We start from the raw sequence: 27,328 nt of genomic DNA, 5'->3' as shown, positions 1-27,328 counted from the left end.
TCAGCGCTTTCAGAAACGCGAAAAAAATTTATTAGAATATCTTTTGGTCAGTCAATCGTCCAGTTTGAAACGGGTTTGAAAAGAAAGGCGAAGTAGAAATTATTGCCCAGTTACATTTGTTCTGAGTAATGTACTCGACGTTATGTGAAATTAGCTTGGATGGTAGTTGTTCTGCCATTGGCTTTGAAATGCCAAGTGCCGATAAGAAGCGTAATGTTTCTGTAACCAGATACGACTGTATAACCGTCAAGTGTTGTGAATGTGACGCTAAAATAAATAAAGACTAATTGAAAGAGATATCAGGTTCGTCGTATTCACAACGATCTTGAAGAAGCACAAAAATATGTGATTGTGCCGTTGTTTAAAGACCCGTTTACGGTATCAAGGAAGCACAGGTGAGAAGACAATATTACAGTAACTACAACTTGTCAGTGTTTCTGTGGCAATAACTGCCTCACCAATTCCTAGGTCCTGTCACTACCTGATGGCACCATAGTGAGTATATATGCCAGCTTACAATCAATATTTTCAGGCATGAAATTTGTTTTATCGCAATATATATTGACCAGAATTTTGTTCTGGATGTCTATAAAGGGGTTAAACAAGCCCGTCATTTCCAGGCGTGGGGAGGAGGGGCGGCATCTCGAATCCTTGGAATGAATATGTATGTAAAAAAGCATTAATACTGCAATGATTCCGCCATCTTCATCCATTTTTTACCGTCCATCGTTCTTTCGATATGTTCATCACTTCTCATATTTGCTAATATCAATTTACTGCGCATTATTACGTTCGTCAATGTCAGGTTAAAAAATATTTGCTGCTATGATTTTAGCAATCAATCCGGAGAATACCCTTATTCAAGTAGCCTATACTGTAATTTATTAGATTATCACTATATCAAAAAAAATTAAAGCTACCACCTATGATGCATCGGCGGCTGGCGTTTACGCTCCCGGAAAATACCCCACCGTGGAAAATGCCCAAAATAGCCCCCTATAGAAAATACACTCCCGCGGAAAATCGTTTTTTTAAGTTTCTTTTGTGCTCCTTCCAACAAAAATCCTGGTTATATATTTTTTTTACCAGTTTTCTGGATTTTTTTGGACCAGGGTGACTTGTCTCAGATAGTTCAAAAGTGGAAAGGAGTGAAAACTCGGCTAATTTCTCTTTAATTATGATCTTATACTTATTATGCGATCTCTACATATTGAAATATATTTAAAGGTCAATCTTTCTTCTTTTTTTTTTAATTCGGTGAAAATCAGCTAGCGATTCAGTAAAATCTACAAAGTTAACCCTCTCCTCCTCCCCCCAATGAAGAGGCTCGGGACGCCCCTGCCCTTATGTTATACTCTGTTATAAAGGGGCTCTGTGCCCTTTTTTGAAAGGTTATAAATTAATCGAATTATATATATATATATATATATATATATATATATATATATATATATATATCTAGCACAAAGTATGTTTGATTTAGTTAAACATACGCGTAAACTGTTGCCTTTTTGGTCAATTGATCATTCCCTGAAAATTCCAACTCAATACCGAGAGTCATTCCTGAATTACGCCCTTTTCACAACATGTTATGCAAATAACGTTTTGACTTAGTTCAACAATCCCCTCAGCATTCTCTGAAAGTTTCATCTGTATTCCCTTGGTCTTTCTGAACACTAAATGTAAAACATGACCTCTTGCCCAGTAACAAATGCTATATGTAAACAATGAGAAATTGCAGAACTTATAGCCCTTACACCGAGGGCTATTTGGGGGTTCACATACCCAGAGACATATTTACTGAGCTTTTCAACTATGGTGCAAAAATGGCTACTCTTACCATATGAAGTGCCCGGTGAAAAAATAATAATAAATTGTGCCCACATCTCTCTTTACTTAGGTTGCGCTATTGCGCTGCCTATGATAAAAAGGGGACTTAAGCTACAAAAAACATGATTTGCTAGTGTTCCTGGTATTTGTAACGATTCAGTCCTTCCAATCACTGATATCCCGTCTGGTGCCCTTATAGGGGGATTAGCGATAAACAAACTAGCTAACACTGATGATACACACCTGATCGGGGAGTTTCTCCGTGATCACCAGCTTCAAGATGACATCGTCCATTCAAAAACTAGCCTTTTTGAAATGGTCATCAGCACCGCGGAAACAGAAGCCACGCCCTCATTGCGTATAGTTGACTCTCAGGTAAATGTTAGCTTATAAGTGATAGCGCGGAGTGGGTGAAAGAATCCACCTTCCTTGGTAGTTCACTCAACTCTGACAATAAGCACTTCAAAGAAATCAAGAGAGCATGGCACTTGTGAACCGAATTTTATAAGTCTGAGGACATCTGGGGGAATACCAACTTATCGATAGTGCTTAAAGTGAGCCTTTTCAACTCACTCATAATTCCTATTGTCATTTATGCCTGTTACTCTTGGGACTCTTTAAAACAGATAACCAGTGCCACCTCGCTGCCCCCGGAAAAAAAAATCCCAAAGATCTATTGCTAGCATCATTTAACATGATAGAATCTTCAATCCCAAGATTCTTCAACGTCTCAAGGTCAAACATACTATTCTGGACCGAATAAGGCAACATAAACATACAGAAAAACCTTGTTTCCAGAAAATAACCTTTGAAGGCAGCATGCACAGTTGTCAACCTAGAGTGACCCCCCCCCCACTTGCAAGAGTTGTAAAGACAAATCCTCGTCGCTCAGAAAGCAGGACCTTTTTTTAGCTAGCAGAAGTTAGAAGTTCAAAAAGGTGTTATAGTAACAGAACGGCGAAAGAAGAAGCTCTAAGACGATCTTAAGCTGACGTAGGGTGAGCCTCCTGAGGTATCCTACCTGATTCATTTCCCCGAGGTAGGGTGAGGGTTTAGTTTTGGGCTGTTTTGTTAATTTCATTTCGTTTTTCTCTTCTCCTCAGTGGGTTAAAAATAAATGATGATGATGATGATGAATGCGAAACATGAGCGGCGGTCTATACTGTGTTCGTAAATATTTCTAATTATCAATACAGTTTTACTTCGTCTGTTCTACTGAACTGTTAGCCTATTTTATTATACTGTTCTTCTTTGTTATATTAGCTTTGTTGTGCTGACTATTGTTGAGTTACGTGTACTTTTTGTTTTGATTCTTCATAAAAAAAAATTTCTCTATACTTCACTGTTTATACATTTGTGTGTTTCTGGGTAATAAATATAATAATACGAGGACGGATGGGACTCAAATATGTCAATGTACGGACTTTTCAGCTCTAAAAAGAATTCTGACCCTATAAAACGGATATCTGAAGAAAATTCTTACTATATAGTAGGTTTTTAACCCTTGCAAAAGAGTATACGCTACGGTGTGTTCTTTCTGTTTGTTTTTTTTTTCGTCCGACAGGCTCTGCTGCTAATCACTTAAAAAAAAAATGATCGCAATTTTGACTTCCCAACTCTTCATTTTTTTTTAACTATCGCATAAGATTTGAAAATCATTTTTGTTTATGTATTTTTTATCTTATTGTGTTTTTTTTTTCACTTATGCCTGGAAACTAAGAATGAGTGTAAAAAAAGAAGAAAAAACTTTATTAGAACAGTAGGTAAGAACTTACCTACTAGGTAAGAACTACCTTCTTACCTACTTACTTACCTTACCTAGTAGGTAAGACCAAAAGGTGATGGAACTGAATTACCTTTTTCAAATCCATCATGATATTCTTTTGCTCATTTTGAATTTTTCTACCCAACCTGCAAAAATCACCTATTTATTGTTCAATTGTTTATTATATATATTATTTATTGAATGCAAAATATAAACCAAATTTGTTTCGACGAGACTGCTTCAAAAACTAATTACGGTTTTTTTCTCTCCTTCCAAGTTTTTTTTTCACCCAAGTTTAAAAACCCAGCATTCATAAATCACTGTCTATTCATTAAAGCTACTTTTTATTTTTTATACTCATGCTTAATAGTGTAATAAAGAGCAGTAGACAGGGTCCCGGTTGGTGAATAAGGACCAAAATTAGGTTAACAAAATTACTTTAAAAAAAAACAGTCCCAGTCCTTTTTACTGTCTAATCTTTTTTTGCGGACATGCGAACATTCAAGATCACCTATTATTTATTAAAAATACTGAACAAGCACAGAACAGATGTACAATGAAATTAACAGAATATATCCGCAGAGAAAACGAAGGCAACTCTTAAGTCATTGAACATAAATAAAACTTAAAACTGCGCGAATGGAACTTACAGCTAAATCAAAAAATTAAACACATAAAGATTTGGTCAACAAATTAATTCAACGAATGCAGCGATTCTAGGGCAAAAGTAGGTATACAAGTCCTATTTATCCGCCACAAATCGGTATTTAATGCTGCTCAGAATTTAGCTATTTGAACAGAATGGCAAACATTCAAATAACGGTTATAAAACGGAAATAAAACACGGCTATAGATAAATCTTATAGATGGGGCGACAAGATTAAAAAAGTATAATAACGATTTCCGAATCAAGTTCGTTATTTGAAGTTTATTCCTTTGTGTTATAAATATTATGAATGAAGTAATCAGATTGCTTTGTTTTAAGTCTGAAGGAAATTAATAAAAAAATTATTATATTAATATTTGCTTTTTATCATAAGTTTTAAATTGACAAAAAGTAATGTAATTCAATTTTCGGTAGCACTGACTATTGTAAATTAAACTTGAAAGTAAAAATGTGAACGGAAATTAGAAAAAACAAACAAACAGAAAACCTAATAAAAAAGCACATAAATAAGGCTTTTGATAAAATACATGGAAAAACATATGAATAATTTTGGAAAATCGACGAAAAAACATGAATGTATCCTATAATATTGACTTAAAAAAAACTCAAGGCCCGTTAAAACTAAAAACGATACTACTTGTCACACAGTAGAGAAAAAAGAACCATGTCAATCAAGGCCGTATCCAGGGGAAGGGGGGTTAGGGGGTTTGAACCCACCGCCCGAAATATTTTTCTGACTCGTAAAAAAGTAACAAAAATGAATATAAACAATTAACGCTTTTTTTACGCGTTTTTAGGTTTTTTTGTAACCCATTCCTTCCGTAAAAATCCTTTTTAAGCAACCCCACCCTCACCCCCCCAAAAAAAAATCCTGGATACAGCCCTGATGTCAATTTAACCTTGAATGATGTTTTTTGTATCAATTAAATCTAGGCTCATTAAACAAACAACTCGGGCAAAAGGTCCACAAAAAAAAAAAAAACCCAGCACGGAAAATAAATGTAGATTTTGACAACGATTATAATGCACTATCAATGTTATCTGGGGAAGGTTAACAGGAAGGGTGTGCAAAAGCACAGGATGGATGGCCCCCAACCCCCCATTGCACTTCCTGGCTGAAGGGCCAAGAAACGGAGATCAGCACCGCCGGTACGGACTGTAAAGGCTAATGCCGTATCCTTTACCTTACCTTTTACTAGTTGGCTCCGAATACGCAGAATTTTATTGTTTATTGTACACTATTCGAAGAGTCAGCTCCCACCCCTTTATGAGTCACTTGATCTAAGCTGAAGATATATGTTAGGTCTCTAACAGTTGCTCATCCTATGAAGCAGACTTCGTGCAAAAAATTCATTTTTTATCCTATACTGGATTGACGACTCATTCAGCTGGTTATTATACAGTTTTCTAGAAGCCAGGAAATGACCACGTAGCAGTGGTTAACCTAGAAGAACCATCCATCCCTTGGTTGTTTTAAGATATGGTATAATAAACATTAAAAATAAAAATGAAAATCGTCAGGATTGGTCGACTGTGAATGAATTGGACACCGTCAAATCTGATTAAAAAGAAAAAAGTAAAATAATTTAATTAATTAATAATAAATTATAAAAAAAAAATCGAACCATAGATCTTTACATAAACTGATTTCGTAGCATCATTCATAAGGAAATTTGAAAAAGTGTTTTACCATAACTGAATCAGTACTTCAAACACAAAACAGGTTAAAAAAAGCAAAAAGATTTTTTACTTCAAAACTTTAAATTGAAAGGACACTTATTGGTTATTGAATTAAGGAGGTGAATAGCATATATCTAATTTAGCACAAATACGGGCGAAATTATACAAGTAAACAACAATATTCAAACAAATTCCCATCAAAGACTTTACAATAAGCATTTTTTATGCCAATTTGGTACATTAAAATCATAGTTTTAATAAATGCTCACAGAGGTCAAAGAGGAAAAGGTTAACGGACTTGCTTTCGTCTTTTCTGACACCATAGGATTCTGGCTAAAATCCAAATTCTGATCTTTTTGTAAGTTCATAATGAAAAAAAGAAACTAAAGATGGTTTGTTTTAGGTATGTTACGAGGAATTAAATTAGTACTTAAATACTTAAAGAACTTATTCTAAAGTAGTCTACCTACAGCAATTAAGTACCAAAAGTACTTAATCCAGTCGTACAAAATTAGCTGCCACCACCCCGGTTTTTCTGACATCTGACAATAAATTCCTTTTATTTATATGTTTAAACTCCTGTGTTATACCTTGTTTTCCCCCAACCCTAGATTATGAGGCATAAAACCACTACTGCTTTCTAAGTTCATAACAAAAAATAGGTTAAGTTGACTGGTTATTTCTTTTATTTTCTTCTTTATGTGTCTCGACTTATATATAGGTTTACATAGTTCTACTATATATAGGCACAATTAGACAATTTTGTAATTAGACATAATAACAGTCAATTTTCGATATGAAATCTTATCTTATACAGAACGTCCTCGAACTGGTTGAAAGAGGATGGATATGAACAATGACTTGAATGGAGCATAAACTCCAGGGCAAGGAGCATAGAGTAGGCTATTATTAGCCTACGATAATGTTTTTTTTTTCATCTGACAAGTTTTATCTGACTGTAATACCTGACGTAGAGCGTTAATTCGGCACCACGCGCTGTGAAAGTCGTTATTTAAAATAAAAGTCTCTCTCTCTCTCTCTCTCTCTCTCTCTCTCTCTCTCTCTCTCTCTCTCTCTCTCTCTCTCTCTCTCTCTCTCTCTCTCTCTCTCTCTCTCTCTCTCTCTCTCTCTCTTATAATTGGGTCAAGAAGCATGCATAGCTGATTTGGCGTTACGCAGTTTCACGCTGCAGTACGTTGTTCTTAGAAGGAAATTAGTCAGATCCCCCTTCTGACCTTCTTATGGATGCTCATAGAAAAACTATTTAATAAAGGAGCGATAAATATATTTGAAATAGTATGACCCAGTTTCAAAAAAACTTTGTAAAGCATAAGTAACAAACATAATAACCGGAATATCCTCCATATACTATATCCCAGAAGAATGGGTCCAATGCTTCTAACATTTCTCCTTTCATTCGTTTCAATGAAGATTTGGGGAAACAAATTTAATTTTTAGGGAAATTTTCTGCGAAATGAAATTATTTCAGGGTAACGAGAGTGTTTTCGTGACAAAAACAGCGCAGCCAAAAAAAAAAAATGCGCAGAAGCATGAACTTATCAACAAATCTGCTTGGACAAAGTATTGATTTTAAAAACTCAATTAGCAATCACCATAATAAAGCACCCAAATGGAGTCAACGCGCCACCTCTGGCAACACTGATAATGCGTTTAAATTTAGTTTTGCAGGTAGCCTAAGAGTTTGATTGAATAGCAAATCTTTTTGGATACCAGAAAAGACAAGTAGAGTCACAACCCCTCCAATAGCGAAAGAAGATGAGCATTGACCCCCTATGTTCATTTACTAGCTCTATGATCCACGAACCTTCACTCACACTTATTTTTAATGGTCACTATCATCAAATTTGTCTGGTGGATAAGGTAGAGGGCACTTGCGAAGACAGCACTCGGCCTAAATTAAATATGATAAAGATTAATTTGAGTTAGGAGAATTAAAATGACACCAACTATTTACCAAATTTCTTTTGGAAAATAGTTCTAATTAGACTTACAAATTTACATGTTTAAAGTTTGATGACATTTTTATTAGTTATATATTTGGGTAAATTCCAGTAGACAACTTTTTTATCACTATCAAGGGGCTACGGGGCTAGGATTCAAAACTCCGAGCGTGCACCGAGCAAACTCCTTTTGAATGTTCACGAAAATGGAGCACTTTGAATAAAAAATCAGCGAAAAAAAAACATCTTCTATGTTTTCAATATGTATATAGAAAGACTGCAGATGAAATATATAAGGGACGTACAGAAATACACAGAATTTCTGTCAACAAGTTAGTGCCGACCGTTTTGTAGAACTCGGGATAAGTTGTACTTGTAGACTGCCAAAAGGTCGAAAAACTGTCATAGAAGACTATTATTTAGATATTTCAAGAAAAATAAGAGAAAACAAGCAAAAACAAGCAACTGCCCCCTACAGACCCAAATTTGCCCCCACCCCATTTTAAACTAAGTTTCTTCAAAAATCTTGTCAAAACTAAGAAAAGCCTGCATAATTCAAGCATCCAGAGAAACGGGTCAGATTCTTTAGTATATCTTTGCCTTTATAGTACCATATGGCTAATTTTTCACTGCCATTTTCACTTGATTTAGGAAAATTGGCACCATTTTCACTTTCATTCCCCTTGTTAATTTAACTCTCCCGTTCATATCTCAGACATTCAACTCCCTTTTATGAATAAAATAATGCAAATATAATGCGAATATGAATAAAAAATACATGAATCGTGAAATAAAATATGAAATACATGATTGAAAAAAGGATAACCATTGCTGGCGCATAAGGCGTCAAATCGACGTTTCAGTTGCTGGGTCCTTTTTACAGGGACAATCAGCAAGCTTGAAATGAATGAATATAAAATGAAAATAAAATATGGAAATAAGTATGAAAAAGAATAAAATATGAATGAAAAATAAGAGTGAGAAAAAAATTACCTTGAATTCCTGAAAGTATTGACGATTTGAAACCTTTTCAATATTTTAAGCGAAATACAATAGAGAAATATAGTTTATACGTTTAAAATAGCTCAGAAGTAATGGTCACATAATAAACTATTGGAAGTCAAGTACCCTATTTAGAACAAAAATATAGACAAGAAATAACTCTTATGAAACAACCGGTTGGTCTAACCCCTTATTCTACAGTATTTGTTCTTCTATCTATATCTAGTACCTTATGTCTATTCTGTCCTTATGTATATATATATCCTTATCATATATTTGTTCTTCTATTTTTTTCTACATGCATTACATTTCCCTTTCTCAAATTCAGAAATATTTGGAATTTGCTTTTTTTTTAAAATGAACTAGAGACAATTTTTTTTGGTACAAAAACAACTGTCAGTTGTTTCCTCACCCTCCTGCAATATTTATATACAACACATGAAAACCGAGTTTTATGTATCCCTCTTTGACGAGTAAGAGGGATTTGTTTTTGCCTGAATTAAGATTATAACACTGAGACTAGTGCTAGAAACAATTCAAGTCTTACAATAGCCTACAATTATTTTGTAGAAATTTTAACTTGTATAATTAACTATTTAGGTAATTTTATTTGAGTAAATTCTTCATATTTTTGGTATAAATGTTTTTACATATGAAATAAGCACCGGGAGTCCGGCGGCTTAGCAGCTAGACCCCGGCACTGGGTAGGCTTCTATATATAAATTCTCATTGTCGCTAATCTTCTAACTTCAGACTTCTTAAGCCTTTTCTTGATGTTATGATAGTTCACCACAGGTTTGATACAGCCACCCTGTGAAATTCTTTCTTAAAGTTAGGGCCTATTTAGATCGTTCATGCGGCCAGAAATGTCAATTTGCCAGTGTTAAGAAAAAAAAAACTAGATAGCCGATTCTAGCAATTGCTTGTAATTCTTACTGCCGCTTATCTTTTAGCAGCATATTTCCTTCTTCTCGCTGTGGCATATCTTTTAGCCGCATTTACTAACATTTACCTTAGCTGCTCAATTGGTCTTGTCGCATTCGATGGTCTAGGCTGTTCAATTGTCCTCAAGTCATTATGAAACTTTTTAAAACGCCTTTTGTAAATAGACAAATTACGCTTGGTATTTTATACTTAGCTATGTTCCTTTTGTAATGTAGCAACCGTCATAGATGTAAAAACGATATTTTCACTCCTGCGGGGAGGGGAGAGGAATGATGTGATTCATTCTCTTGAAATGTATTCATAAATATGACGTCACTGATTTGAATCTCGTTTCCAAAATTAAGGCTCTTAGTGAAATTTCTCAAACTTCTGACCTATATAGATCGTTTTTTAGGCCAGAAAATCCAATGATGCCAACTTTCCCAAAAAAATATGGAGACGTTTTCGAAAAAAATACATAAATACATACACAATTATTGCTCGTTTAAAGAAATAGTATATAGAACATAAATTGTGACAATGTCATAAGAAATGAGATGGAATTATCTTTTAGATAAATAATTTTCAGACATTTTTTTTTTTTAATTCGGTATAATTTCGGAGATGAAAGGGAAACAAATTGAACATAATTTTTTATAGGTTTGTACTTGATTAATATTTTAGGTTTATACTTATTTTATATATTTTTTGGTGATAAAATGGAATATTTCAAAAAGAGCTTGGGAACTTACTGTCCTTCTCGAAAATATTCTTTGAGAGTCGTACTAAATTTCTTCGAATATCTTACAAAGTCACGTTTCCTCTGTTCCAGTGCCTGCTTTCCTGTACTGCCAGGGATGTAGCCAGCAATTTCATTAACAACATCCAACAGTTTCTTGATTGCACTGGCTATTTCCCTACAAAGAACACGACGAGTTTAAGGATAGATTTACCAAACAAAATCTTCCAACCAACAAAAATCTAAAAACCAACAAAAAAACCAAAATCTACAAACCAACATAAAAAACAATTTCATTAACAACATCCAACAATTTCTTGATTGCACTGGCAATTTCCCTACAAAGAACACGACGAGTTTAACGGATAGGTTTACCAAACAATTTTTTTTTGGAGCGTTTGAAACGCTGAGGACTTTGCAGATGTTTTTAAAATTAATTAAAATAAAAGAAACAAATTTAAAATAAAAAGAAACAGATTGATAGCAAACAAAATCATGGATGCTTTGTGATAGCCGCTTTGTTGAAATAAATCTTATCTTATGGGTAAAATAAAGACAAAAATTAAACTACCAAGCATCAAAAGAATGCATATGTAGTTCAAAATAGAATAAAAGTGAAATAGAGTTAAAACAAATGACAAAGGAAAATAAAAAAGAGATGAGGAATAATACTTATTTCAGAAAAAACGTTTTTATAACTTGTTAAGGTGTTCCATTATACCAGTGTTTTTTTCTTCTTTTTTTTATAAGCCTTTAAATGGCGATGATAAAAAGACAATCTGAAGTTTTGAACCCCCGCCCCCAGAAATTTTGTCCAACTCGTAAAAACGTAACAAAAATGCATATAAACACTTTATAGCTTTTTTCAACCGGAAGTAAGGAGCAACATTAAAACTTAAAACGAAAAGAAATAATCCTGTATATGAAAGGTGCTGCCCCGTTTTCAACCCACAATCTTTACGCTAAGCTCTTCTGTAAATGGCTATAACGAAAAAACAGGTTAGGAAAAAAGGGGGGAAACAGGATTTTAAAGCCTGTTTTCTTGTACTTTCGGAATGTAACCAGCAAATTCATCAACAACATTTGATAGTTTCTTTGTTGTGTGGGTAACATCTCAGAGAAAAAGAGAACAATTACTTGACAGGTTACCAAAGCCAATTTCCTTCAAAATTGAAATTTTTTTTCAAATTCTTTCAAAATTTGGGTACAATCCTAATGCAGAGTTCACAAACTAGTCCAGCTAGACTTGACTAAATGATTAATCAGACACACGTTTTGGTACAGAGGGTAACTGGATATATATGCAAATACCACATCTAACCTTCAACTGAAGGCATTCGGATTCAATCAAAAAGGCAATTGTCCCATACAAAAAACAAGACAACGACTGTAATGGAACAGTTTATCTTTTTATTTCAAAACTGATATTTCTCTAGCTTCAAATTCCTTCAAAATCTGGTAACAATCCAAAAGCTGCGTCCTCGTACTGATCTAGCTACGCTTAAGTAGCCAAGTCACTAAAGTTGGACCGAATAACTGTTCAAGTCAGGTAAAAGCCAAGGTACAAAGGTTTGCCAAGCATACATGCCAATACGGCCCAATGAAGACATTTGGGTCTTACCACAGTATGACGTTGCTCAGTGTTGCATTTATGTATATATGTTTTAAACATTTAGCGCATAAAAATAGCGAAGTTACTGAATGAAAATTCTTCCAACATTTTCAAAGTGACAAAATTCACCAATAAAATATGGATACAATAGAGCAGTTAAAATGCAAAAACGTCAGACTATAATATTTGCGTTTAATAAACTTTCCTTCCTACGAACTGGAAAAAAATCACAAATCATCAACATAGTTTTCCTATTTATGTTTTCCTCCCATATTTCTCATTTAGTTTGTTTCCTTCTTCAGAATGACTATTACTTTTTTTTATCTAGTTCTTAACATATTTGATTTTGTTTTTCCTACTTATATTTCGCATACATGTTTGCTTGTTATCTCTTGACGTTACCTTGTCTATATTTTTGGCCTATTTTTTTAAATTTTCGTTTTGATTCAATTAAAAATGCAATTATTGCCTTTTATAAGCTAGTGATATATATATATATATATATATATATATATATATATATATATATATATATATATATATATATATATATATATATATATATAATGTAATAAAATCTTTGCTTTTTTACTTCAGAATTAATTGTTCTTTAAAAGATTAACCGATAAATAATAAGTAACATTATATTTTAAACAATTTATATCTAAATGCAAGATTTAATCTAAACAACTGATTAAAAAAATTAATATGAAAAATGTAGTCATGTCAAAAATACAATTTACCCACAAAATAATAAATTACAGGATCAAAATATTCAAAGTATGAAACCTATGAAGAGAAAAAATCATTGACATAACTAAGAAGCAAGGATATATTATCAAGGTTTCACAACTTCACCGAATCCCACCTCCTTCGCTTAGCCCCCTAAGCTCCACTTACTTGCCCATGTTCTTATAAAGAGGTATAGAACAGCTTCTGTATGAGGGCTGGTTTTCTTTTCAACCGACAATTATCATTACACGTAAGACAGGTGAATATAAAAACTTATTTTACTACCAAATACAATATACAATCAAGGCTACTTCTCTATATAATCACCGTAATGATTGAGGCAATTGTCATATCTGTGAAGAAACTTTGTAGTAAACTCTTTATATAATGTCACCAATTTGAAAGCAGTTGTGATGGCATTTTTGAAATTGGTCTTAGACCGGTTCAGCGCTCCTCGCGGAGCTTTTTATAGTTAGTCCCCCCAACTTCACCATCATCATTTTTGTTGACAAATAATTGGACTATATTTGTCAATACACATTGTGACCAAGTACCCAGTCTATTTCTTGTCAATAAACTTGCTAGAGAAAGATTATTACAATTTTGAGTCTGTTGAAAGCTTGAAATTATGAAGCAGGTTTGTACTTGCCTTTTTTTAAAGGGGATTTTCAATGATAAAATACTGATGATGCTGAGGAACGAGAGGCTGTCGGGATTTAATCCGCTTGGCGTCTCTGAACCCGAATAACGAGAAAAGGTGTGAACTTTAGGGGTGATAATTACCCAAGGCACACTCAATAGGGTGCTTATTCTATACATAACAAGCGAAAAATGGTTACATGGGACACACAAGAATCCGATTTTAGTATATTAGGCCCTTGTCAGTTTAGAAGCGCTGCCATACCCAGCAATTTCTTTAGTTCAGGAAAATGTTATAAGTCATGAGATGGTCCAACATGTTACGAATAAAAAACAAAAAGAAGCAAGAATCACCTAAATGTATGCACGAAACCCCATAAAACGAACCCCGTAAATCAAACAAATGTTCAATAGCCCCAGGATTATGGATACTGTTTTTTGGGAGCAAAACCATATACTGAGTGTTGGGGTTATGCAGCCAGGAACAATATATGCTTCCAATTCTTATTTTCAAACTTTGCAACATCTTCAGAGCTATCCAAACCGAAGAAGAGGCAAGCTGGCTTCTGAATTCAGGAATTCTGATCAAAGAAAATATCCGTCTTCAAACTGCTTGTGTAGCCCAACAACTTCCTGGGCAATTAAAATGGAAATTTCTTAGCACCTACAATACGGTCTCGAAGTACCACTGAGTGATTTCCATCTCCTCTTGAAATCAAGAATTTTCTGAGTTTAATGGGGACATCAAAATATGAAAAACGCTTTAATCGTAATGGTGATTACGTAGAAAATAACCTTAATAGGGCATTTCCTTTGGTAATACAGTCATTTTTTTTTCAACCTGTCTTTCTTTTATAGCCAATCGGAGGTTTAAAAAACAACATTAAAACAACCCTGGTGCAACGAAACACCTTACTTATTTTTACTCCTTTTTGGCGTATTTTAAGCTCTGGTTTGATGTTCCATGTTTTTAGTTCCAAGTTTTTCACCAAACTGTTATCACTTGTTTCCAACTAGGTTATTGTGGCTTCTATTCGACTCATTTTATGCGTATGCTCTGATTTCTATATTCTTCCATCTAAAACGCTAGTTCAGTTTTATTTACCTGTGGTACAGGGCCGTAATCTGCTATGGGCAAGGGGGCAAATCTCCCCCTTAGCTGAAATTCAGTTTCTTCAAAGATCTTGTTGAAATTAAGACAAGCCTTCATTATTAAAGAATACAAAGAAACGGGTCAGTTTTCTTTAGTATATCTTTGCTGTTATGGTACTAAATAGCTCATTTTCCAGTTTTCAGTCATTTTCACTTGGTTTGTAAAAACTGGCTCCAACTTCGCCCCACCCCCTCAGGATCGTGACGGAATTATGTCACTGCTATAATAGTCATTTGCCAATGAAGTATTGTCAGTTTGTCGTAAGTTTGTCAGTTGCTGTTTGTCGGTTTGTCGTAAGTTTGTCAGTTATTGACAATAAGTTTGTTAATAAAGTCGTTTGTCAATTGTTGAATCTTGCAACAAATCTTGCAGTTCGCAGTCCTTGCAGTTCTTAATAGCTTATTAAATTAAAAAGTAATTGTGAAAAAGTAGTAAACTTAGTTTAAGTGTCACATAATATTTTAAAAAATTTTCTTACTTAATAGTATCCAAAAAGGCTCGTCTGTCAGTAATCTCATCTGGAATTCTGCTTAAAATCTTTTTTAAAAGAGAGGAGCGGCGATTTAACTCCTGAAATGGCTCCTCTGCCCTCCTCAATCGATATTCCGCTGAAAAGAAGGATATTTTCTTTAATTAATACAAAAACTAAGTTCTCCTATTATAAAAAAAAACAAAAAAAAACTTTTTTTATCTTTATCTTTTCAATGCTCTATATGTTTTAGCATATTGTTTTATATTTTATATATTTTTGTTTTATTCATATCTTGTACATGTTTCTGTTTTGTATAATATATCTTATATGTTTTAGCATACTGTTTTATATGTTATATAATTGTTATTTGTTTTATGTTTTATATGTAGGCTATGTAAATATTTTTTTTTCTTTAAATATATTTCATATGTTTTAGCATATTGTCTTAGCTATACCCTGAAAGTTTGGGACAGTGATAGTAAAATAATTTTAGACACCTCTAGTATTGGTTTAATAAGAACTAAAAACTAACATCACCTTTGAAAGTATCAATAGAAGCATAAAAATTTAACAAGCAAAAATTTAAATTTATGCTTAATATGCACATATTTAAAGAAAATGTCGATATTAGAAAGAAGACATGACCTTATGGTGAAATTCAGCTTCAAATGGTTATCGTCTAAAGCTCAACGAGGTATTTTCCCTGATTTTGTTTCAGATCCAAACCGCCGGTTTGGACCTTAAGGGTCTAGTGCCGTCTTACTTACTACTTACTTTGTTTCAGATTTAAGACTGCTGCCCTGTATAAGACAAATTACCTGATCGGCTGATATTCAAAAGCTGAACCTTCCACCCTTTTATTTGACTGATTAGTACTTGGTTTCATTTGTACCTTCTACTCGGGCCACACTATAGTTACACTTGACAATAAGTTTCTGCTATGTTTTTAACTGTTTGCTCTGCGTTTAATATATTTTCTTTTTTCATAATTCTTTTGTGTATGCTATTTTTCGTTCTTTGTGTGAGAGGTTTCCCAAGTATATAAATATGAAAAAAGTAGGAATGAAAAAAAAAACTGAATAAATAGATATAGGCTAGATACAATAACGCAAGTGCAAGGTCTTTCTTAAACTCAAGCCCCCCCCCCCCCAAAAAAAAAAATGTCTACATCCTTAGATTTTTTTGACATTTTCCCTCTAATTTCACCCATTCTCTGCAGATATTTTTTTTAACTTGCCTCAATCCCGAATATAAATCTGGATAAACGTCTGGTACTTCAGGAGTATACATTTTTATTTCTTGTTATGGTTAATAATTGGGAAATGAGTTCCTTCAAATATAAAAGTTTGAAGATCACATATTGATCTTTAAAATCTTTAAAACCATTGAATCATCCTCTTAAACCCATCCTTCCTTAGGTCCCTATTGAAATACATAATCCAAACAAACCAATCCACCTAAAAGGAGGGATGTTTTGCACAGAAGGTTTGGACTAAGAAAGGCTCTTTCTGATCCTTGGGTTTCTGGTCTTTTTCTCCCCAGCAATATTAAAAGCAAACCTCTTAGAACCCTTGGCATGTGAAAAAATAAAACACCCTAAATACAAATCTTCTTGTAGATCAAATATCCTTACCATGAGCTTTTTGAAATTTAATTTTCTTTTAATTATTCTAATCTAATCCCCTTCAAAATACTTGACGAATGTTAAACGCCTTGAAAATACTATTAAAATTAGGCTAAAGTGGGTTATGCGTCCTTCAAATATTGTTAAACAAACCAATGAATCATCCTCTTAAACTCATCCTTCCTTAGGTCCCTACTGAAATACATAATCCAAACAAACCAATCCACCTAAAAGGAGGGATGTTTTGCACAGAAGGTTTGGGCTAGGAAAGGCTCTTTTTGATCCTTGGGTTTCTGGTCTTTTTCTCCCAACTCACATCTCACTCGTCCAAAATACCCTCATGAAGAGAAATTATCCTTTTTTGAAGCTAAAGGGTATTCTTTGCCCTTCAGAAACTGCCTATGACAAGTACAGGAAAGTTTTTATAGCCTTGCCTGTCAAGTAGTACATCACAAGCAGGTAGTGGGAAATAGTATGCTGTCTCTCTTCTTTTTTATTATTATTGCTTATTACTTAATTCTAATAATGCTAAATGAAATAGTAGTCATATCATTTTTTCCTGAATATTATACTAACAACTGTACTCAATGACAGTGTTTTATGTAGCTATTGGCTGTGTTTGTATTTCAGTCTTTAAACATACTCGAGAAGAACGCAAATTTGGTCATTTGAGCTTGCAAGTAGTCGTTTTGAAATAAATCATTTATTTGGTACTGTATGCCTAACCTGGCAAACCCATTTCCCGAAATAACTTGGCAATAAAATTGAATCTATCAAGAAGTAGACTACTATCTGCAAAATATTTACAAAGAGGGTAAAATCCCTTTATCCTTACAACTATGTACCTTGCCACAATGAATGGCCAATGAGACAGCACTTACCTGTATTTTGTCAAGACAACCTGAATCAATCTCCACACTGAGTCAATATTTCTTAACCTTTATTAAACTACCTTGCCTACTTACTACTACTACTACTACTACTAATAACTCACTGCAGCACCAAGCCGCCAGAGGCCAACACAGCTACGCACGCTCCTCCTCCAATCTATTCGGCCTCCCTCTTTACAACCTCTCAGGAAGTTCCCATTTCCTTTAAATCTTTATTTATAACATCCTCCCACTCCAGACGAGGACGACCTGCTTTCCGTGTAGCCCCAGACGGTTGGCCAAAAAGGACAATCTTCAGCAATCTGTCATCTTTCATCCATAGAACGTGGCCAAGCCATCTCAACCTTTCTTTCATTATAGCCCTAGAAAGGGGGATTGAACCACATTTTACCTACTTTGAAATACGGTCAGTCAGCCGGGTACCCAGAACAATCCAAAGGCAATTTCTCTGGAAAACATCTAGTAAATTTTCGTGTGCTTTTCGGAGCACCCATGCTTCAGAGCAATGTTCGACCACTGTCATCACTGTTGCTTCCAATATTCTAATCTTGGTTTGCAGACTTATCTTCCTATTCTTCCAAACTTTTTTTTAACTGCGAAAAACCACCCTCAGCCTTAACTATTCTACTTTTAACATCTTCACTGATCCCATCATCTTTACTAATAATACTACCAAGGTAAGTGAAGCTGCCCACCTGATCAATCTTTTCATTACCCAACGTCAGCTTTTCATCTTCACTTATTTCTAGCCTTAATGACTTAGTCTTCTTAACATTGATTTTAAAACCTATTCTAGTACCCTGAACTTGGAACTGGAACTTTCAAAACCTACTTAGCATCTTCAAAATTCCCTGTTTGCAGGAAAATCCAAGCTATTAGTCAAAGTTGCCATTTCTTTCACTCTTTTAGTCACTGAAGTGCTAACAAATTTTTGATTTTGTAGGAACTTTTCGTTTGGTAAAAGTTTTGTCCACTAAAAAAGCATATTTAATTAATTTGTTAGTTTGCATATCTAGGACTTTGTTATGAAAATAAGATGCATTAATTTGAATAGAATTTTAGCACAGTTGTATGTGCGTATTTTAATTAATATTTCAACCTATATTATTTAAAAAGATTATTTTTTATATTTGTAAAAAGCTAGTAAAAATTAGATTGAACTGAAAGTCTCAATAAAAATATTTTTAAATATGAATGTAATAAGATAAGAATTTTTACCAAGGGGATTCCAGCTTTAGGATAAGAAAGCATTATTCTTTGAAGCATGAAATCTTTAAATAAAACTTACAATCTGTGTCAGCAACTTGTCCTTGTAGTCTTAGCAATGCTTCATTCATGTTGATACTCAGGTCAGCTTTCTTGACAAGTCCCAAAACTAGGTCATGAGTAAATCCTGGGTGCACATTTTCAACTTTCACAAGAGCTGCTCTGAGGGTTTGAGCAGCTGCAACATCCGTTTTCTCAAGCTAGAAAAAGAAGAAACGATGATAGGGCTAAAGGAGCATATAATGCAATAAAAAATTGGTTCTAATATTAGAAACAATTGACATATTCATAATAATCCAATATTTAAAATGAGTCGTAATTTTGCTTGAAAATAATTTATGGCAAAAATGAATAACATGAATTTGGAATTCAAAATGAAAGACATGCACTTAGAAAAGACAGAAGAGGAATGACATATCTGATTTCAGAAGGGGTTGTAATCTCAGACTACCACTCAAAAAGAATATGAGGTCCAGAAGAAAGAAATAAGACATACAAAATAGGATCCAGGTTTTGACAAAGCTAGTTCAGATTCATTTATTTAAATAATCTAGCTACTATGGTACTCAAAATAACTGCTAAAGTAGTCAACTTATGCAGCCAAAAAAAAAAACACAAAAAAGGGTTGCTTTTTAAATGCACTAGAAAATAGAGCACAAAGAAATTTACAAATGCTTTTTATACTACAGTTGTATTCTAAAATAGACTAAGAACATGCCCATATAATCTACATACTTCCATGCCCTCCCCAAGAGAGAAGAGCCACATGGCCCCCTACCCCTCATAAGGGTCTGAGCTATTTACACTTTTGCATATGAGTTTAATGAGATCAAAAAGACAGTCCTTATTTTAGAGAAAATCTCTACTTAAATATTGTGAGCGCTTTTCCTTTGAAATATTACAGGAATAAAGACATGAACTTACTATAAAATTGTCTATACAAGCCTCCAAAGCATTGCTACTCTTCTTCTGTTTTGTAATAAGTTTGAACAACAGAAACTGAAACCCTTTTCCTACCCAACCAACATGTTTTGAATAAATTTTCTTTAGCCTGGAAGGGGTAAGGGGTGGACTTGAGCACTGAGATACATATGATAGAATCCTAGAGTCATATTTACATTAAGCTATTGTCACACAGCATATGAGTGAGGTAAAAAAAAGGTCTATGTGGTTAACAGGTTGCTTAGGTTTGATGAAAAAATATTGTCCTATTTTGCACAAATGGCACAATTCCTGAATAATGTAGCATAACAAGAAGAGAAGACCAAATTTCTTCATTAGCATATTTTGCTTGGAGAGTAACATATATGCCTGCACCTAGAATGCAGAGAGGGGTGACTGCTACTACTACTTCTAACAACTCACTGCAGCACCAAGCCACCTGGGACCAAAAGAGCTATGTATGCTCCTCCTCTATCTACATTTGAACCAAAATATTTGTCCAGCATTAGGCTCTATATGCATGCTTGCACACCTATACCTATAAGCACAACCCTATAGCCTTAATTTGCACCTTGGAGCAAAATTAAGGTCCTTACTAGATCTGTTGTACTCCATGTTGAGGATAATAAAGTTTTGTCCCTGTGTTAAGGCCCAGGGACATGCTGTATGAGGTCTACAGGAGAGATACAATTTAAGCCCACTCTACACTGAGTGATGGTGCCCACAAGATAGGTATGGCCTTTGATGACCACTCTTCAGTGGTTCAAAGCTGACACCACCATACAACAGCAACTTTGGACAGAGTATACAAGATGGTATTCCCACTATATTTTACAATAATGAACAGCAAACATAAACATTTACAGCAGAGATTAGGCTACTGTTCAAGCAGCAAAGTAAGAGTACCATAACACCATTATAAAATATAATGAGAATATATAAAGTGAATCCATAAGCTTAGTAGTGTGGTTTATATCTTGGAACATCAATGACTTTTTTTCAAATTGAACTTTCATTGCTTGGTGACCTTAGTGAAAATTATAGTTTAATTGTTATTCAATTGTAACAAAGTATAGTATTAACTTACTTAAATTGCACAATTTTTCTTCTTATTAAAAACCTGCTCATTAGTGTAATAATATAACATAGGCCATCAGGAGGCTTAGGACCTTTTAAAGTGTGTCTTTTTATAAATGTAAATTTACCTATTAATAATGTAATAATAAATGTGGGGAACTTTTGCCTTTGTTCTATGAAGAATTAAGTTTGTGTCTAGATAAAGTCAAATCCTTGGAATTGTCATCTGTGATAGCTGGCAATCCTAACAATAATTTAACTGAACTTGATTTACAAGCATCTCAACAAGCAATCCTTATCAAGAATGTGGTTTGTAAAGATTCTGATTACAGTTGCATACATATTTTGTTTCAAACATCTAATCTTGACTGCATTGCATTATCTAACCTTAAATGACAGCTTGGAGCAATATAAGGATTTTCCATCCTTGTGGTGCTCCAATAGGAAAAACAATTTTTTTGGTGAAGGTTGTGGTTGTTGATCTAGACTCTTGTGGAACTCTCTAGCTTCTCAATTGTAAAGGAACTCCTAGCAGAGCCATTACTTATCAAGGTGGGACTTGAAAATGTCCATTGAAGTTGCAAATATTGTTTCCTCAGACAGTTGATTCCATAGACTGATGACTTTTTGGCTGAAGAAATGACTTCTATGTCTACTTGTAGAATGCTGCATGGGGAGCTTCATTGAACCTTCTCAAGTACAAGAATGCAAGGGCTGTGCAAAGAGACCAGGAAGGGTGTTTTTAGAAAGGATTTTTTTGGTTAAAATCATACCACCCCTTTTTCTTTGGTATGTCAGTGGTGGCAATGGTATCTTGTAATTTAATAACAGACAAATTCAATATTCTAACTAATTTACAATTATCTGACTGTTCTAGTGCTGTGTTTTTATTGTGACTCTTCAAAAAATCAACAAGGAGCTTTTTCTATCTCTTCTAAATTTCCAAATTGGGCCCTTCCTATTCTTTATAACAGAAAACCCTTCAAAAGGGGAGGGGAAACATGTCTTAGCCTAAACATACATTATGCAAATTGCCATACCCTCCATTTTGCCAAGAGCCAAGCTGTCAACCTACAAAGGACATGAAAGATGGTTAAGGGGTGTTTGTCAAAACTTTATCTAATTATGGCATAAGTAAAACCAAAATTTTATTAAATTTACACAAAGCACTGTAATACATTGCAGTTCAGTATATTGAATCACTGGCAGCTTAGAATGAAAAGAAGATTTTCTTATCCCCTCTTATTGGCTCTTATACTCAGTTGGAAGATGCTTTCTAATTGCTGTTTTGTGTGGGCCAGGCCCAACTCTACTCTATCCTTTAATCTTGTTTCTCAAACCCATAAGAGGGTAACATCCCTTTACTAAATCTTTCTAGTCTAATATTCTAGATGAGCATTGGTTTGCCCATTTTGTATAAAAATTTTCATCTCCAGATCTCTGTTTTCAAGATCTGCATAACAGGGAATGGATATCTTATTAGCTTCTTTTCTGATGATGTATTATACTCAGGTACAAATGGCAACTTTATCTCACTAGCTGTTTTTTAAGGAACATGTTTTTAGACTTTTGGTGTAAGTATAGGAGCAGTCCGGTATACAAAGAACTGGGGACATTGTTTGAGGGAAAGTTGTCCCTTGATAATGCAGAAAAAAATTATTATACATCCCATGCCCCTTTGACTATCTGGATATGGACCCCTCTTGCCCCTAATAAAGAAGCTGGAGATTTTCCCTTGTAAGGAAACATGTTAATGAAACAATTCTTACTTAATAGTAAGAATTAATGGAATAACAGTTATTCCAGCCCAAATATTCTTGTATTTATACATATAGAATTGTAATCATTTCTGTTTTCATTGATAAGATATTTGAAATTGCAAGTCTGTAATAGGCTAGTTTAGAAACAATTTGGGGTTTATATTTGCACATTAGGGGGGTGGGGGTACAGCATAATGTACAATAAATACATAAGCTGACCATTACTATACACTAGGCTACTTAATATATGCTATGCTTTCCCACTCCCCCTAATGTGCAAATATGTAATAACTCCATTTGCAGTAGTTTTGCAAGAGAGAAAAGATGTTAATAAAGTCAAAATGCATCTATTAACAAAAGTTACATGACCCAAAACAATTGTTCAGGTAATGCCAACATTAACCCATACTTAAGCCTGTAGACCCATCCCTGAAAGTTTCATTTTCCTAATCTAGCCCCTTTCCAAGATAGCAAGAAGTCACTAAACTAGAATTTTACCCAAACATTTAAAAATGTGATAGAAAAGCTGGAACCACAAGGAAAAAGTGAAAATAAAGGTTCTCCCCCTGCAAAATTTGTTAACTAGGATTTTTCTGCTCATTAGGTAGTAAGAATTGTTTTCATATCATGTTTCCTTATGTACTGGACTGCTCCTAGACATACACCAAACATAGGCTAAAGAAAAGCATCAGGTGTTGTATTCACTTTCATTCAGCTAAATTAAGCCTAGACTATGTTGAAGACTGTATTTTTAAATCCCAATAGCCCCAAATGTACATAGATAGCCGTATTTACTTCGAATGGTCCTCATATACTAACTAGTCAACTAGGTTAGCCTAGGCCTACAAGGCTAATAGACAACAAGTTTAAGAGTATAATTACGTCAGAAATCACTGGACGCAGCAGAACCGGTAGCATAAGTGATTGAGCGGGGACGTCATCAGTCATATTGATAGAATTGCTGAAGGTATTCGAGGGCAATTTATTTTCTAAATATGTTCAGATTTCAGATTTAACAAAATACTTTCTAATTGGCTAAGTAAGTAAAACTTTTGCATCTGTGCAAAACAAAGATGACGTTCCACTGCCAACCACGCTATCTATGAGAACTTGACTTACTTGACTTAATGCTCCTGCCGGAATGCTTCCGGCGTCGAGAGTGATGCTGCATGGTGCCTCCATTTGGACTGCTCTCTTGCAAGGATGTGGACATCCTCTTGAATATTTGCCATGACTAAGAAGGCACCTGTCGTGTCCTTCCATCTGGTTGGGGGACGACCTCTTGGGCGTTTAGCATGGGATCAAAGTCAAAAATCGTTCGTGCGGGAGTGTCGGGGGGCATGCGAAGGAAATGTCCGTACCAGCGTAGTGTTCGTTGGGCGAGTTGGACTGAGAAGGGCATTTGACCAGTTAACGCCAGGAGGTTCTCATTGCTAAGAAAATCGTGCCAGCGTAGTCCTTCAATGCGGCGAAGGTGTTTTGTTTGGGCTATATTTACGGTTCTAAGACCAGACTGAGTGGCCGGCCAAGTTTCGGCTCCGTAATGAAGCACGGATCCCACCAAAGCATTATATATGCGCATCTTGGTCCTACGGCTGATAGAAGGTTTCCTCCAAAGGGCACTTAGTCTTTCCACTACTGCTGAGGCTTTTGCAATTTGGTGCATTAGACTTTTAAGGATTGATCCGTCATTAGAGAGGATAGATTCAAGGTATGTAAATTCCTGAACAATGTCAGCTGGTTTGTCATCGACCATTAGGGCTGGCGGGGGACGTGGCGAATTATGGGGTTCAACAAACATCACTTTTGTCTTCTGCCAATTAATCGACAGCCCTATCTTTAAGGCTTCATTAACAAGGACTTGTAGGGCTTCTGTGAGCTTCGACGGTGAATCAGAGACAAGAGGAAGGTCATCAGCATAGTCAGCATCTGAAAGTACTCCATCAACGTAATGCAACCCAAACTGAGGTGGTTTATAATCCGAGTCATAATGTAGTCGATGACACAATTAAATTTCAGAATCTGAAGAAGCATGGAAACTATTTAGGGACGGCGTATTGCTTCCGGCCGAAAGTAATATTCGTCGTCTGAAGCCCAGAAAAAAGTCCTGGATATCGCAGGAAACTCTAGATATTATTGAACAGCGTCGCAAAGTACCCCTAGCGAAGGACATGGTTACCTACAGACGTCAAAATGGCGTAAGAAATAAATTCCTCCACAGAGACAGAAAGCTGTTCACCGAAAAAAAAACCGCTGATCTCGAGGAGGCCGCCAGAAAGGGTGACACATGTGCTTTATACAAACACCTTCGGAATTTTACAGATGGACAGGCGTCCTCTCTAGGCCCTATCAAATCTAATGATGGAAATATTATCACTGACGAGAGCGCTCAACTGTCCGCCTGGAAGGATCAATTCTAACCCTGGACTATGTTAGCCAGCCCGACCCTGACCTTCTTCAAGTTGTATCCAACGCCACTGAGGCCAATGAATATATAAAATTTGAAATGCGACAACGTGACTTCTGACTTCGGATTTTGCGTTGACTAAAGAAAACATTTATCAGGTATCGCGCCTGTAGAAGGTTTAAGACTCGTTGATTTTCTACCTTTGTGAGTAAAGAGAGGCCTTAGATGGACTAATGATTTTCTGTTTAGAATAACCCAGGGTATTCAAAGTAGGAATAGGCTATAACAGCCTAGCATCATATTTAATAGCCTAATTGGACAAAACTCATGTTTAGGGTCTTTGTTGTGTCTCATATGACATAAAGTCAAAGTATGAAGATTTCAGGAACAGATTTACAGCCCAAGAACGTGTTTTCAAGTAGTATGGTCAATTCATCTTTTCCTTTTGTTGGCTGACCATTCTATAACCAAGATGGTTTTTTGCATTAACTTGCCCAATTTGTGCTCTTTCTAGTAAACTTTTGGTTTAGAGTATTTTTGTTATCTTGGAAAGTAGTTGAATTAGGTAAGGGAAACTTTCAGGAGAGAATCCAGGGTCAAAAATATATCCTAGGAGGGTGTTGGCAAGCTATTATGCTTACCCTTTTCTGATTTCTTGGGCATAAAAGATTTAATAGGCATCCTTCATGATAGTTCTATGCTAATTATATTATGACAAAACCTTTTTATCTCAATTAGCCTATCAGTTTTCAATCTTTTTCATTGGTTTTGGTTTTTGAGAATGTAGGATAATTCAGTAAAATTCTAGTTAATTGACTTCTTGCTATCTTGGAACAATGAAACTTTCAGGGATAGGTCTACAATCTAAAGTATATCCTGGGAAGGTATTTTCAAGTACCCACCTCCACTCCTTCTCCCTCTAGAGGGCCCTGAAATTTGCCTACATGACATGACCTATTGAAATTTTGACAAAACAACATTTTACCTTAATTTTCAGTTGCTAGTTGCTTTTTCTCTGTCTTTAGTTCTGAAAATGCAATTTCTGTTATTTGAGTAGAATTTTGAACCATATCAATGTTTTTTTTCAAAATTTAGGAAATGTATTTATATATCTTTAAAACCTTATAAATGGAATTGAGCAAAGTTAAGCAGTTGAAAACAATTTTGTTGTACTTCAATTAAGCAGAAGATCTATTTTCCAAGGTTTCACTTTTATAACACACGTATGTTTAAAGGTCATCAATGGTCAGGGCCCTCTAGAGGGAGAAGGAGTAGAGGTAGCTGCTTCAAAATACCTTCCTGGGACATACTTTAGTCTGTAGGTTCATCCCTGAAAGTTTCATTTTCCTATCCTAAACCCTGTCTGAGATACCAAGAAGTCAATTAACTAGAATTTTACCTGTAATTCCTGCTATCTCAGAAAATAAGCTGTACATTTTTTTATTAATGCCAAATATGGTAAGCTTTCAAGCTTGTTGCACTAAACATAATAAAAAGAAGTTATGTCAATGCTGACAACATAATACACACATACAAATCTATGAAAAATAACAACTAAAAACACTGACAAATAATACTAAAAATGATTTACTGTGAAAATGTGTTTCTGCTAGTTTTGTTTTGAATGTCTTTATATTGTCTGTTAAAAATGTTGCAGGTGGAAGATCATTCCATGGCTTCCACACCCTGCTATAAAATGAATATTGGCCAATTTTTCTTTTTGAAAGTGAAGGGTACAATTTATGTGGGTGTCAATTTCATATCAAGGGTTATTTCCTAAATTGTTAAAAGGTTTCACTTTTTTACCTTAAACCTAAATAGTTTGTAAGGTTTCATATACAGAAAAATCCATATAGATACCAATCAGTGAAGATAACAACTCTGTTCAGCAGGTGTATCTGAAACTATTGGTCACAACTTGCTACACCAATCTCTGTTGACTGCTGACTTGAAGGCTTCAGTACTGGGGGAGGGGACAAAATAACATTCTTGCTAATGGAGTTTCATGGTTAACTACATGATTGAAAAAGAATTTGTTTTGCAGATGGGTATTAGCATACTTCTAGTAAAGTTTGAAGGGGTGCCCTTTTGTCCTAGAGGTATTATCTCTCAGAAAACAGGTTGATGATCATATCCTAGTCACATACCATTTTATATAATATTAGTGTATCCCCTTGCCTACATCT

At 34.8% G+C, this 27,328-nt stretch overlaps 2 protein-coding genes and 1 long non-coding RNA gene across 4 annotated transcripts in view; 2 read left to right on the top strand and 1 right to left on the bottom strand.

Annotated features, from left to right (window-relative positions):
* The first annotated feature begins 76 nt into the window (after nt 1-76).
* LOC136030503 (uncharacterized) lies at nt 77-16,165 on the top strand. The gene is made up of 2 exons (XR_010618304.1): nt 77-495; nt 15,961-16,165. It is a non-coding gene; the product is annotated as an uncharacterized LOC136030503 (long non-coding RNA).
* On the bottom strand, nt 4,096-23,806 carry LOC136030502 (programmed cell death protein 10-like). Its single transcript, XM_065709523.1, has 5 exons — nt 23,618-23,806; nt 18,979-19,156; nt 15,183-15,312; nt 10,582-10,746; nt 4,096-7,854 (listed from the first exon to the last, which is right to left on the bottom strand). Exons 1-5 carry the CDS (start codon nt 23,681-23,683, stop codon nt 7,770-7,772), a joined length of 624 nt encoding a protein of 207 aa, XP_065565595.1. The 5' UTR covers nt 23,684-23,806; the 3' UTR covers nt 4,096-7,769.
* A 1,425-nt stretch (nt 23,807-25,231) lies between these two features.
* Nucleotides 25,232-27,328, top strand: part of LOC136030501 (conserved oligomeric Golgi complex subunit 3-like) — a 51,959-nt gene continuing 49,862 nt past the window's right edge. The window contains exon 1 of one of the 2 annotated variants that reach the window (XM_065709521.1): nt 25,232-25,346. The gene's annotated coding sequence lies outside the window, so the exon portion shown is untranslated. The remainder of the gene's footprint in view (nt 25,347-27,328) is intronic. The other variant, XM_065709522.1, reaches the window with a different exon arrangement.

This window comes from Artemia franciscana, chromosome 8 (assembly GCF_032884065.1).
Source record: "Artemia franciscana chromosome 8, ASM3288406v1, whole genome shotgun sequence".
In the NCBI taxonomy this organism is placed as follows: Eukaryota; Metazoa; Arthropoda; class Branchiopoda; order Anostraca; family Artemiidae; genus Artemia; species Artemia franciscana.
Note: the sequence above shows the minus strand (reverse complement) of the source record. Positions and strands in the feature narration are given on the sequence as shown.

Coding starts and splice junctions, on each gene's coding strand:
- LOC136030502 (XM_065709523.1), bottom strand. CDS start 23,683: ATGACTGATGACGTCCCCGCTCAATCACTTATGCTACCGGTTCTGCTG. Junction 15,313..18,978: donor ACAAGTTGCTGACACAGATT/GTAAGTTTTATT, acceptor CCTTCTTTTCAG/CGGAATATCGATTGAGGAGG. Junction 7,855..10,581: donor GAATATTTTCGAGAAGGACA/GTAAGTTCCCAA, acceptor TATTTAATTTAG/GCCGAGTGCTGTCTTCGCAA.